The sequence below is a fragment of the Tursiops truncatus genome, chromosome 20, assembly GCF_011762595.2.
Source record: "Tursiops truncatus isolate mTurTru1 chromosome 20, mTurTru1.mat.Y, whole genome shotgun sequence".
Taxonomy (NCBI): Eukaryota; Metazoa; Chordata; class Mammalia; order Artiodactyla; family Delphinidae; genus Tursiops; species Tursiops truncatus.
The window spans coordinates 17,446,619-17,459,608 of record NC_047053.1 but is presented as its reverse complement, the minus strand read 5'-3'; the positions used below and the strand labels follow the sequence as shown (position 1 = coordinate 17,459,608).

The following is a 12,990-nucleotide window of genomic DNA, read 5'->3' as shown; positions in this document are numbered from 1 at the left end:
GAATTAAAACAGAACTCAATTAAGTAATCTGACTAAAATTCTATCTTGAAACTGGCATATCAGGACAAAAGGAAAAACAGATTTCAGGCAAGCTTCCATATACATACTTTACTCATAACTGAGTTTTAGTGACTAGACCAGGGATCAGGCAAATATTTTCTGTAAAAGGCTAGATAGTAAATATTTTAGGCTTTGCAAGCCATATATGATCTCTGTTGTCTTCCTCTTTTTAATTTTTTACAACCCACTAAAAATGTGAAGACTACTCTTAGCTCAAAGCAGTTTACAAAAAAAAAGGCTATAGGCCATGCACCCAGACATCTGGACTAGAAGTTATGTACCAACTCCTCTTCACTCCCCAAGAGTAAGGAAACAAAAGTGCCCTCTCCCACTTATTTCATTTAACTATAAATGAAAAAACCTTACATTGCTTGTGCTATACAAGAAAGCCTTATATGAGGATCTAATACTAATGAAGGTAGAGAAGAAAAATATATGTACTGATAGGTAAAAGTTCACATAGGGAAGGAAGCAGATCTGCAGGAAAAACAATGCTTCAGCCACAAAGGCACAAGAAATAAGGATCGTTCTACCTTGAGCTTTATGAAATGGTAATAAGAAATCAGAAAAGCTGCTTATATTTTATTCTGAATAAGCAATTTTTAAAAATTGTGGCAATAAGTGTGATAAATAGTTTCCAGGAATTCCAGGTGTGTAGCACATGGCATATTATTTATGTATCCCCTAGCAATAAAAGGAATAAACATTGGATTATTATTTTTTTTAAAAAAGGACATTAAATAAAAACCTGCTGTTAGATGGAGCTAGCACCTTCCTTAAACATTCTTTGAGGATAACCATTTTTTCTTTATAATACTTGAATTAGGATATTTAGGACAAATTATATCTAAACAGAATTTTAAGTAAGATTCTAACAGATTTATAGAATGTGAAGCAACAAAAAGAACGTAAAGGAAGTGGAATATCTGAATTTAGAAATACCCTACCCATGCTTCATGACATGGAGATTCCAGAGTTTCATCACTTCTTTCTCTCCTTCATTAACATCAGAAAATTCCTCAATTTGCTTTAAAAAGAAAAAAGAGAAAAAGAAAAAATATCTGTTAGATACAGAATAAGTATAATTGGTATTTCTAAGAAAAAATTGTGAGAATGTCAAAAACAGAATTTTTTGCAACTAAAAATACCACAACTTATTTATATAGCAAAGTGGCAATGTTTCTTAAAATCATCTGTTTAGGTAGTAACTTTAAAAGGGAAATTCTATGTTATGACAATAGTTACCTTTAAATAAAATGAAAAAACACAATACAGAATCACAAGAAGAAAATCTGTATTTCCTTTAGTTGGTTTACTGTTAAAATGACACAATTATAAAAATTGTAGATTCCTGAATTCCTTAATTTAGAAAAAGCTCCTTTACACTAAATCAAAATGTAATTCATATTAAACAATTATTAGTTTTCAAACAAAAATCATTTAATCATAAAATTCTAAAGTCATTGTCAACGATGATGATGATGATAACAGCAACAACAATAATAATAATAATAATTACAGTAATGGTTTTTTCTCTTAGCCATTCAGGATCTTTTTCATCTTCACTATCTACTTCCATTTCTTGTGGACGGAGAGGTAAACAAGTATCACTATGGAAATACAGGCGATTGTGTCCACTACTGTATGTTCGTTGCTGTTCCACTTCTCCATCTTCAGATTCAAGAAATTCAGACATGCTTGCTTTTGTTCGTTTTGGCCTAATGAAAAGCAATGTTGATGTAATGTTAAGTAACACAGAGAAGGCTCACACCCCCCAAATAGAGTACATTCCATTCCTACAGGTTTCTACCTAGGTATGCACACACAAACTTCCACTGGGAGACACTTGAATCCCCCTATAACCACTAGAGCAGTAGCAACATTAACAACACAGGAAAAAGCTGTAAGGAGCAAGTGAGAAAACCTCTGTAGAAACAGGAGCCGAGGGAGGGTTACACAGCAGTATACCACCCCAGAGACTTAGCTAATACTGAAATAAGGATTCCCACCTAAATGTAGCTTTGTCTGGCTTCCCTTTATTCCTCCAACATCATCAATAGAAGTCAGAATAAATTTTTGTCGTATGACTTTTTTACCTACCTGCACACAAGAATGTGTGTGATAGGTGTTCTCTTTACTGGTCCATTGCGACTAAAAGCAAATCCAGGTTGGCGATGAATATCCTGAGGATTTCCTGCATAGGAGCCATCATAACACTCGTTGATAGAAACATCTATCCTAGCACCTTTTGGATGATACTGTAACAAAAATGGCAAGGTGTTTAGGAAAAGAAAATATTAATTATCCTAACTTAAATACCTATCCTTCCAACTTAATTAACTAAAAAGTACTTGTGGGTTCTTAATGTTTCAAAAACTAAAATACGCTAGGCATACCAGCATGGTGAACAGGAAGTCAGAAGACCTGGAGTCAAAAAGATCTGTGTTATAATCCTGGCTGTGCCATTTACTGGCTTGGTAACTTCGTACAAATGATTTCTTGACTGAGCAAGGATAAGGAAATTACCACTTAATTCAGAGCTGGTGTGAGGATTATGTGAGTCATTATAGGTGTACTGTGCAAATATACATAAACTCTGAATCATTCATTCACTGTTAATTCATGCATAAGCAATCCATCAGTGTAGAGATTTTGGTATTTTGCACAAAGTACAATTTCTGAAAGTCAAATTGTATTATAATGTATAATATATTATGAGTAAGAAAAGATGAAAGTCACTCACCACATAGTTGAAGATAAACCTGCTATGGCAGAGTTTAAGATGTTTGAGCAAGCTGTAAAGTTTGCGGCAGTTCAGAGTGCACCAAGGGCAATGCAGGTCATCTCTTGCTTCAGTTTGCTGTCTTGTATTGTTGTTATAAAGGAACTTTAAAAATAACAGAAGACAAAAAGAAGAACAGCAAATCTCCACTTACATATCTCAAGTTATTTTGTTTCAATATTACCTTTAAAAATAGTTAAAACAATTTAAAAGGAAAATCAAGTCAGAGGCATTCTTTTTATTTAAATATGCCAAAATATTTCAGATATAACATGCAAAACCAAGGCATCTCGTGATTACTTAAAAAAGAAGGGTCAGCTATGTTTACCTGATAAAATATTCTTAATTTTTGTCGGTTTTCATTTGAAGTATCTTTTTCTTTTCTTGTTTGCAGATCTGTAGTCAACGATTCTTTAACAGCTGAAAACATATACTTTTATATTTAATGAAAATAGTTGCTTCTTAAAAGTGAAGTAATACATCTTGTGAAAATAATTAAACAATAAAGGTTTCACAAAATTCTTCTTGTGGTATTTAATACAATGTTTGTTCTCACCCTCAACTGATGTTCAGGGGAACAATCCCCTTAATCAGCAACCCTAATCAGATAGTAAGGTCTTTACTGGCAGGAGCCATTTTTTTTTTCCTTTAAAAACCACCTATAATGTCCTAAAACATTCTAAAAGTAACCCCAAGTAATTATTATATGTAGTCACTGTAATGCTTTCAGCACTTTGAGGTCAGAGTATGGTTTTGATTGGACTTTGTATTCCCAGTGCACAGCAGTGAGCAGATATCCACTAAATGTTGTTTAACAGAAATTAAATTAAAGTGATTGCACTAATATCATTCCAAATCCAAAAGATAATCATTTGTTAATAATTCCAGTGTATTACTTCACTGACTTAAAAATAAAAATTTTTATTTCCTCTGACATAAGTAATCATTTCATATGTACAATTTTGTATAAAACTCTTCTTCTCAGTTTCTTTGAAACTCTTTTATCTACTTGGCCACAGAATTCTTTGAGAAGTGCCCAGACCACAATTTACTTGGGAAATCTTTCCTCTGACATGGGTCATTTCTTTTATCTCTTGAATCTGACTTACAGTGACCTGCACACAATTAATGGACATGAGTGGTATATATCAAAGACAGCTGTCTTAAGCCTTCTGCCTTCTTAAACAGTCTTAGATAAAAACATACGGATGCTCTCAGGTCAAGGACAGTGTTCTTATCAGACAGATAAACAAAATGAAAGAATACTGCAACCTGGGCCTTAGCAGAACTAACTGCTACAATTTGTAAATGTTTTTCCTCTTAAAAATTTACTGCAAAATTTAACCTGGTAAAATTCAGGTTATGATGATCCTTTTCCAGCCCTATGTACAAACACTCTGAAATAATGAAGTCACTTCCATAACATAAACAAATTTTTATATGAATTTTTAAAAGCATACAGTTCCAAAGCCCTTTAAAGCTGCAATTCCAACATCTAAAAAGCTCTGAAAAACAATCATTTTCTCATGAGTTTATTTATTTAATTTATTTAATGGAGACAAATTTATTTAATTTATTTAATGGAGACAAATTTATTTAATGGAAAAACCCTAAACTGACATAAGGCTATCTATAAACCTCATTTGGAGGTGTTATATAGTATACGACATATATCCTATATACTATACCACACTTATAAAATTAAAGAAACCAAAAAAACCCCAAAATTCCCACATACATCTGGCACAAAGGTTTTGAATAAAGGACTAATAATAGGAGAACCCTAATTTACTCACAATATACCTAATAAGTCAAATAATATTTCCCAAAGATTACTGGAGCAAAACAAAAACTAATCTAAAGCCTAAGTCCTAACTCTGCAAAGCATTATTTTGACAGCAAAGTTTTCATACCAATAGTTTGAGTAGGTTTAACTGAACCAGGCTTGTTTTCTTGATGGAGACTCTCTGAATTTCTAGTGGCAAGAGGTTTGGCGATAGGAGCTGTAGATTTATCATTGGTCTCTCCTGTCCAACGAAGAGTGAACTGCAACGTAGGTCCCTGAGAAAATGTTTCAAATGGAGGCAGTCTCTTAAAAAGAAAAAACATGAAAACAGTGAAGATTCCAAATAATGAACTGAAAGAAATTGTAGGAGTAAAAAGAAAATATTTATTATGACATGTTAATGTGAATTTGACTTAAGAGATTTTTCCTTAAAAACCCCAAATGCCTACATGGATGGCCAGGCAAATAAAATAATGTACAGTGCAGTAGAGCCTGTAGTACTGGAGGGCTCAGACTGTCTACAAGAGTGACTACTTATTGGCAATTGCTGAATTGTTGCCCCATACAAACAATAGCCCAACACAGCCAGATTTTCAGATCTTTTTCCAAGTTTCCAAGAGAAACATTCCAATTTTTATTTGTTGGTAATTTAAAAATTAAAACAAAAAACTAAAAACTATGATACCCAAAGCCTGCTGGTCTGCAACCTCTCTTAGATGACCAATTACTTTTTTTGTGTAAACTGAATGATTATTAAAACAATTAGTAATTTTCCTTGACTTCTCTCAGCTTCACTGACTACCCTTACTTCTCTTCTTCGGATTTTAGGACACTGAACTATCTTGGATTTCCTCCTCCACCTCTAGTCACTTATAAAACCACTCTTCTCTTGGCCTCCTTAATTCCTAGCTAACATTTAGCCATATGCCTGAGTCTTTCACCCATCCTCAAGGATTTACCCATTAGACAGATGATCCCAAATTGGTTCTCCATTCTTTATACTTGAGCTCTAAACACTGCCACTTGGATATCAAGGTCACCCTGAACTAAAATATGTTTTTAGACGTGAACGTATTATCTTTTCTTTCCTTCTCAGGCACAATTATTTTTGTTCCAAGCATTATCAGTCTACTAGTGACCCTAAACTAAAAATTTCAGAATTACACTTGACCCCTATTCTTGCTTCTGCTTTTCTTACATAATCATCAAGTATAGATCCTTACTATCTTATTAGTACAGTATCTTAGCTGCTCTCCCAGCTTCTAATTTTTACTTCCCAATCCATATCCAAATAATCTTCTGAAAGACTGCTTTCATGCTATTCCCTTTTACAGAAACCTTCAATGGGCTCCTATTTATTTTTACTGCCACACAAGTCTAATCTCCCTCTACATCTTTATTACAAATAATCCTCTTAAAACTATAATTTTAGATGGAATGAAGTGAAAGTGTAATCATATAAACCAATTTTGACCCAGTGAGTCCATATCTAGGAATTTATCTTATAAAAATACTTGCAATGCAAAAAGATACATGTATGGGTTGGCCAAAAAGTTCGTTCGGGTTTTCCATTAAGATCTTACAGAAAAACCTGAACGAACTTTTTGGTCAACCCAATACAAGTATACTCACTACAACATTTTTGAAAATGTAAAAAAAATTAAAATAATCAAATTATCCATTGAAGTGACACTGGTTTAGTAAATTATGGGACATTATTTAAAAGAATAACACAGAGCTGTTAAAAAGAAGCAAATCTATATGACCTGACTTAAAAGGATACCCATTTCATATTGCCTCAATTTCTTGGGAAAACCCAACAACTCATATAATAATCCTTATTTTCCCATGGATAAACGTAACAAACTTTTAAAAAGAAATTTAAAGCAAAGATAATAAATACCTGCAGAAAATTCAACCACTGTAGATACATATAAAGAAATAAAAATTATTTAAAATCCCATCACCTAGAGGTAACCACTATTATGATTAATTTTATAAAAGGTGGATGTATTATTACATAAAAATTAAATATCATGGGGATCTTCTTGTCAAAGTATTGTTCTTTCAATGGCTATCTTTTTAGAGTTAAGGTGTTTCCAATTTTTCACTATTTAAAATTTTCAGGCAAGACTTGTAATCTACATCTTTTCAGTTAAACAGTTACTACCTTGTGACAAAACTGTAGAATGAAAATTAACTGTTACATAAAACTTAATAATTATATACACAATTAAAATTATTATTCGTATCGCCAGTCTGCCCTCCAATAAGGTTATACCAACTTATTCTTACATTAAAGCATTATTTGAGAGCATGTGTCCTCATGTCTCCAACTAGAAACTGTCAACCCTTTTTAACTGTTGTCAAACTAGTAGTCAAAAGTAGTATCTCTGATTTTGTTTGCATCTTTGAATACTAGTAAGGCTGAATATCTTTTTAAATGCTTACTGGTCATCTATATTTGTTGCTTTAAGAACTGTCAGACTGTTCTTTATCCATTTTTTCTAATTAGATTGCTTATGTTTTTATTAACTGCATATTCATATTAGCCTTTTGTTATGTTACAAATATTAGCCCCAGTCCATCATTTGCTTTTAACTTTAGATTTGTGCAGTATATGATTCACTTTAGTCATTTTTATTTTATGCTTTCTAGCTTTTGTAGCATACCTAGAAGGGCTTTTCCTCATAGCAAGATTAATATTCACCTATATTTTTTTCTGAAGTTATACAGTGTTAATTTTCACATTTACATTTATGAGCCTTCTGGAATTTATTAGGTCTAAGTTTATTTCCAGAAGGCTAGAGACCAATTCTGTCACATGGATAATGAACAGTTTATCTTTCCCACACAGATCTAACACCAATTTTATCATAGATTAAATTTAAAATATACAGGAAACTATTTCAAGACTACGCTTCAGTGATGTGCTTATCTATTGCTAAGATTTTACCATAAATTTAAGTTCTTTTAACTTTATACTATGTTCTATTATCTGGTAAGTAAAGGTTCTCAGAAAACTTTTCCATAATTTTCCTTAGTATTATTACATATTGTTCTAGGTTAACTTGAGACTAATTTTTTTAAGGCTTAAAAAAAAATCAGGATTTTGCTTGTGCTGGTACACTGATCTAATATATTTAGAAATAAATGACATTAGTATTCTGCTGAGTCTGCCTATCCAAGAAATGTATGTATGCCTATTTATTTTTTTAAGTCTCTTAGAAGAGTTATTTTAAGCCTGCTTCATCTAAGATTTGAAGATTTCTTGATAAATTTATTAGTCATATGTTACCTGCTGTTACTATGAATGGAATTTAAAATATCAGTTAACATTTATTGAGCACTTATTTTATGCCAGGCACGGTGCTAAGCATCTTTAATCATTTCATTTAACCCATCAATTCTATGCCTCGTTTCACAAATGAGAAAACCGAGACACACAGGGGATTAAGTAATTTGCCAGATGCCACATAGCTAGGAGTGAAGATTTGAAGCTGGCAGTCTGGTTCCAAGGATGATGCCTTCCATTAAATACTCTGACTAGATAATTCTGACTTGTGTTTTTCAAAGTATAAAAAAAAGGACTCTTCCTTCCAACATGAATTCCTTCCAATGTGAATTTGCATTTGGGGAAGAAAACATCAATCAAAAATGGGAGTTCATAACTATAACGTGCTCAGTCTTCTAAGTAGTCCATACCTTCCCATCAAGAATAGTCTCCCATGTTGCTCTTTTCTTGCTTATTGGACATTCTTCCATTTCCTGCATGGCTACTTCATATTCCCCATCTAAAAGCTGTAAGCGCCTGTTAGACAAACACATACACTTTAAAGTAACCTGAGTATTATTGTAAGTACACAAATTCTACATCTTTAGATTTATACTGAAAAGCATTTATTAAATTTATAAACTAGCTTACATACCCAACAAGACTTAAAAATATACCTACACTCCATTCCTGACAAAAGAAATTTTAATGATTTGTACTGATAATTATTACTAGAGGATTATTTCATTACTGTAGCTACTCAGATGTAACTTTAAACACTTAAAGTATAATATGCCTAAGGTCTTAAAACTTGCTAAGTTTTAAACGTTAAGTATAAAGCATGTGTGCAGGCTTTATACTTTTAAAAACAAGGTAACAACGGTGTTACAATACTTGCCTTAGGGAACCGCTAAGAATTATGTCTCTGTTACCTTTAACTACTGTAAGTACTTGAACTAGAATTCTTGACTTTTATACTTGAACAGTAAACTAATTAACTGTAAGATCCTGGGGGGCACCTGGCACATATAGGTGCTCAATAAACATTTCATAGGTGAATGAATAAATGGAATACTGGTTGAATCAAAGAATCGATTAAATTCTACCCATACTCACAGTATAGTTTTAATGTGTGTGTACATATCTGTGTGTGTATACATAGTTTATGTTATTTTTTCCATACAATTAAACACTACTAACCTAAATACCATTCTTCAACCATACTCAATAATTAATTGTATATCAAGAATCTGGCATCTCTTCATCAGTCTTAGAGAAATTCTGTTAGGTGGTATTAGCTGACATTTATTGAGTGCTTACTATGTGCCAGGCACTATTTTAGACTTTACAGAGTTCATTTAATCTTCCCAACACCTCTATGAAGTAGATGCTATTACTCCATTGTGCAGAAGAAACTGAGGCATAGAGAGGGTTAAATAACTTGCCTTAAGATGACACAGTGAGTAGCCAGAGCTAGCAACAGAATCTAGGTAATCTGTCTCCAAAGTCTGACTCTTAACACCGAATGATTTTGAGCCTTAAGAATTTTTGTCTTTATGCTGTGCTACTGAATTTATTCTACTTCATAATATATCAACAAGGCTGTTCAACTTAATATTTTTAGAATATTAATTCTAAAAATAATTTTATTTACTAATTTGAATAGGTAATACATTAGTATACTTCTAAAATGGAAAGGACTTTTCCTCCTGCATGTTTACATGACTACATAATATTCTATTTTATGGCTGAACATGTGACAGCTACAATCCAATGTACTCTCCTACCTGTAGTGTATGAAGAGGCCCTTTTCCCCCACAGCCTCATCAACAGTGCTTTATCAAGTTTTTTGATATCTGTCAAACTGGTAAGTGAAAAAATGACATCTCAGTGTACTTTTATATTCAGATGTTTTACCTTTTAGTTGTTTAAAAACCATATATATTTTCTTTTCTTGTAAACATTTTCATGATATCCCTTCCTCATTCTTCTATTGGCCTGTGATTTTCTTTTTACTTAGTATAATCTTTTTATATTAAAGGAATGAGGCATCTATCTATACATTATGAGTTGAAATTAATTTTCTCCTGACTTGTCATCTTTATTTTGACTTGGCTTATGATGGCGTTTTTGTTTTCAGAAGAAGTTTTTTAATTTCACTCCATATTTCATACTCTTTCAATATGGCTTTTTAATTTTGGTTATTCTTTAAGGAGACTTTAGCTTCTCAGAGATTATAAAAAGAATTTTTATAACATCTAACTCCTCAGATCTTGGTTGGCAAATACTTCTCCTCTACTGAAAGAACTACGACCCTTTGAAGAAATAGCCAATTCCAGAGCAGAGGTAGGAAAAGGAGAATGTAAAGCCTGGAATATCTAGAATATTCCACAAAACAAGGAAATAAATAAATAAAAACAAGTCAAACGGACTTAGGAGCCTGCTTGGAAGGGCTCCTCCTGACAAAATTTGGGACAATTTGAGCACTAAAATAGCAACATCAATAGATTAAAACAGACTGAATAAAACTGGAATTTGTTAATCCATACTGATTAAAAAAAAAAGGTTGAGAGAAGGAACGCTCTTCTTCACAGAAAAATGCCAACAAACCAAACATGGAAGAACTGATAGAAAGTTACCATGTGGCCACAGCCACAGAATAATTTACTCAAGTAAGAATCATCAATGGATGCTAAACTATTGCGTTAAAAAAAAAAGACTTGGGAGCAAAAGGACATTTATCCAGTTTCATGTATTAATTATTACAGGTTGCATATTAATTAATTAAAGTGAAAAGGGACCATTAAAATGGAGAAATATGGTAAATACCACTTTAGCCAAGTGATCAAACCTAATATCAGCTGTGTCTGTGACGTGCACAAAGAACACATCACCAATTAGTGTTCCTGCCCAAAATGTTTAACCCGAATCTAAATATAAAGAAACAATCACAAAAGTTCAAATTGAAAGACATTCTGCAAAACTACAGGCCTGTATTTAAAGTGTTGTTATAAAAGGCAAAAAAAAAAAAAAAAAAAAAGGCTGGAAAACTGTTCCAAATTGAAGGAGACTGAATAGATATGGCAACTGACACAGAGCGCAATCCTTGACTGGGGTGAGTGGAGAACAGAAAAGGACATTATCGAGGAAACTGGGGAGAGAGTATTGTATTTTTTGTATCATGTTAAATTTCCTGAATATGATAGGCGTACTGTGGTTATGGAGGGAAATGTCCTTGCTCTTAGGAGATATACGCTGAATGAAGTGTTTATGAATAAGGAATGAAATCCAGCGTCATGATCTAACCCTCAAATGGTTTGTCACAAAATACACTCACAAATAAAGCAAATGTGGTAAAATGTTAACAACTGATGAATCTAGGTGAAGGGTACATGGGTATTAATTACTACCTGTATTGTTCTTTCAACTTTTTTATAGGTTTGGAAATTTTCAAAAGAAGTTGGGAGAAAATTCTCCCATGATTTCCTCTTGGTACTTTTTAAAAAAAGCAGTTTTTTTGTTTTAACGTACAAGGAATATGTTAATATAAGGTAGAAAGAATTCTTAAAAGAATATAATGTACCCCTTCCCTCATGCTGCCTAAAATATATAGAACATTTACCAACACTGATGAAGCCCAGTGTGCAACAACAGCCTAATTGCTTCTCCCACAGACACAACCCCTATCTCCTAGCATATATGTTTCTGTTGTTCTCCATTTAAATTTCTGATCCACATTCAAATTTCTGACTTTAAAAAAAACACTATATTGGTTTCTGCCGGTAACATTAAGTGACATTAAGTGATATATTCTATGACAATATGGTAGCAAAATCCATGGCATTATTCCTAATCACCTTTGCTTTCCCATTAAAAGCCCTATAACCTTTCTTTACCCTAGCGGCTAATAAGTGGATTACATTAAAACAACAATTTACTTTTTAAAGAGCAGGAGAAACACACTAATTGCTTTTCTTGGCTCTTTCTCCTATACCTAACAGTGAACTGTGTTAACTACCAGTGAGCAGCCTAGGACAAGAAATCATGACGTATTATAGGTTTCATCCTCCAACCCTATCAAAAAAGAATGCTGTATTTGCTTCCCAGAGGTTCTTTTACTGGCACTAAGATGCTTCATTCCCAAACGAAAACCGTAGAGATGATTATACATCCAAGTGTTCCTTGCTACCTTGTGCCAAATGCACACAGAGCCACACAATGATGATTACACACACTTTTCTTCCTTAACTCTAGTAAATACATAATCTCAAGATTTGCACGGGGCCCACTTTATTCAGGTCTCTGCTCAAATATGACCTTTTCTCAGAGGCTTTCTCTACAAAAACCACCATTTATTCTCTTTATTCTTCTTCACAGCATTCCCACTAAGTGACATTAGTTGATACAATTTTGGGGGGTGGTGTCTGTTTCCTCCACTAGAAGTTAAGCTCCATGAGGGCAGGGGTTTTGTTGCCTTCTCACCGCCTAAAACAATGTCTGACAAAGAGGAGACACTCAGAAAATACTAGCTGAATAAACAATCTTAACTGAGCCGTTCAAATAGTTCCTCATATGTGTTTATTGCTTTCTACGTGATAAAGTTCAGTATTTGCAAATTTCTTTTTTCATCCATAAGAATAAAGAGAAACAAAGGCAAAGAAACAGTATCACCACTATATTCTGCTTCAAAATAAAAACATTTCTAAAACATGGGAGCCTTGCTTGTCCATCAACATTACCTGTTTTTATCAAACACTGTCATTTGTGCAACAAATGTTTTTTCCCCATCTTCACGATTTCGTTTTCTTCTAGCTGGAAGTTCTTCACTGACATCTGAATTTGACAAACATTTCTCATGAATCAAATATTCAAGCAAAAACATACTTATGATATATAGTCCCTTCACATAACATACTACATTTATCCCAAATGAGGTACAAATAAACTTAAGTTACAATATAATAATATCCAAACACTCTTCAACTTTACGTCTCAACCTTATGTGTATGTCCTTACTTTTTGATATTCATTGACATTATTAATCCCACATTTTTGCAAATATTATTTTCTGTTCAGAATGATCTTTAT

General features: G+C 32.9%; 1 protein-coding gene across 2 annotated transcripts in view; it reads right to left on the bottom strand.

Annotated features, from left to right (window-relative positions):
* Positions 1–12,990, bottom strand: part of SUZ12 (SUZ12 polycomb repressive complex 2 subunit) — a 39,234-nt gene that overhangs the window by 3,017 nt on the left and 23,227 nt on the right. For both annotated transcript variants that reach the window (XM_019927076.3, XM_019927077.3), the window contains 8 exons: positions 12,642–12,735; positions 8,334–8,439; positions 4,756–4,933; positions 3,171–3,262; positions 2,804–2,947; positions 2,161–2,318; positions 1,580–1,778; positions 1,008–1,087 (listed from right to left, as the gene is read on the bottom strand). In XM_019927076.3, coding sequence (XP_019782635.1) covers positions 1,008–1,087; positions 1,580–1,778; positions 2,161–2,318; positions 2,804–2,947; positions 3,171–3,262; positions 4,756–4,933; positions 8,334–8,439; positions 12,642–12,735 — 1,051 coding nt within the window. The remainder of the gene's footprint in view (positions 1–1,007; positions 1,088–1,579; positions 1,779–2,160; positions 2,319–2,803; positions 2,948–3,170; positions 3,263–4,755; positions 4,934–8,333; positions 8,440–12,641; positions 12,736–12,990) is intronic.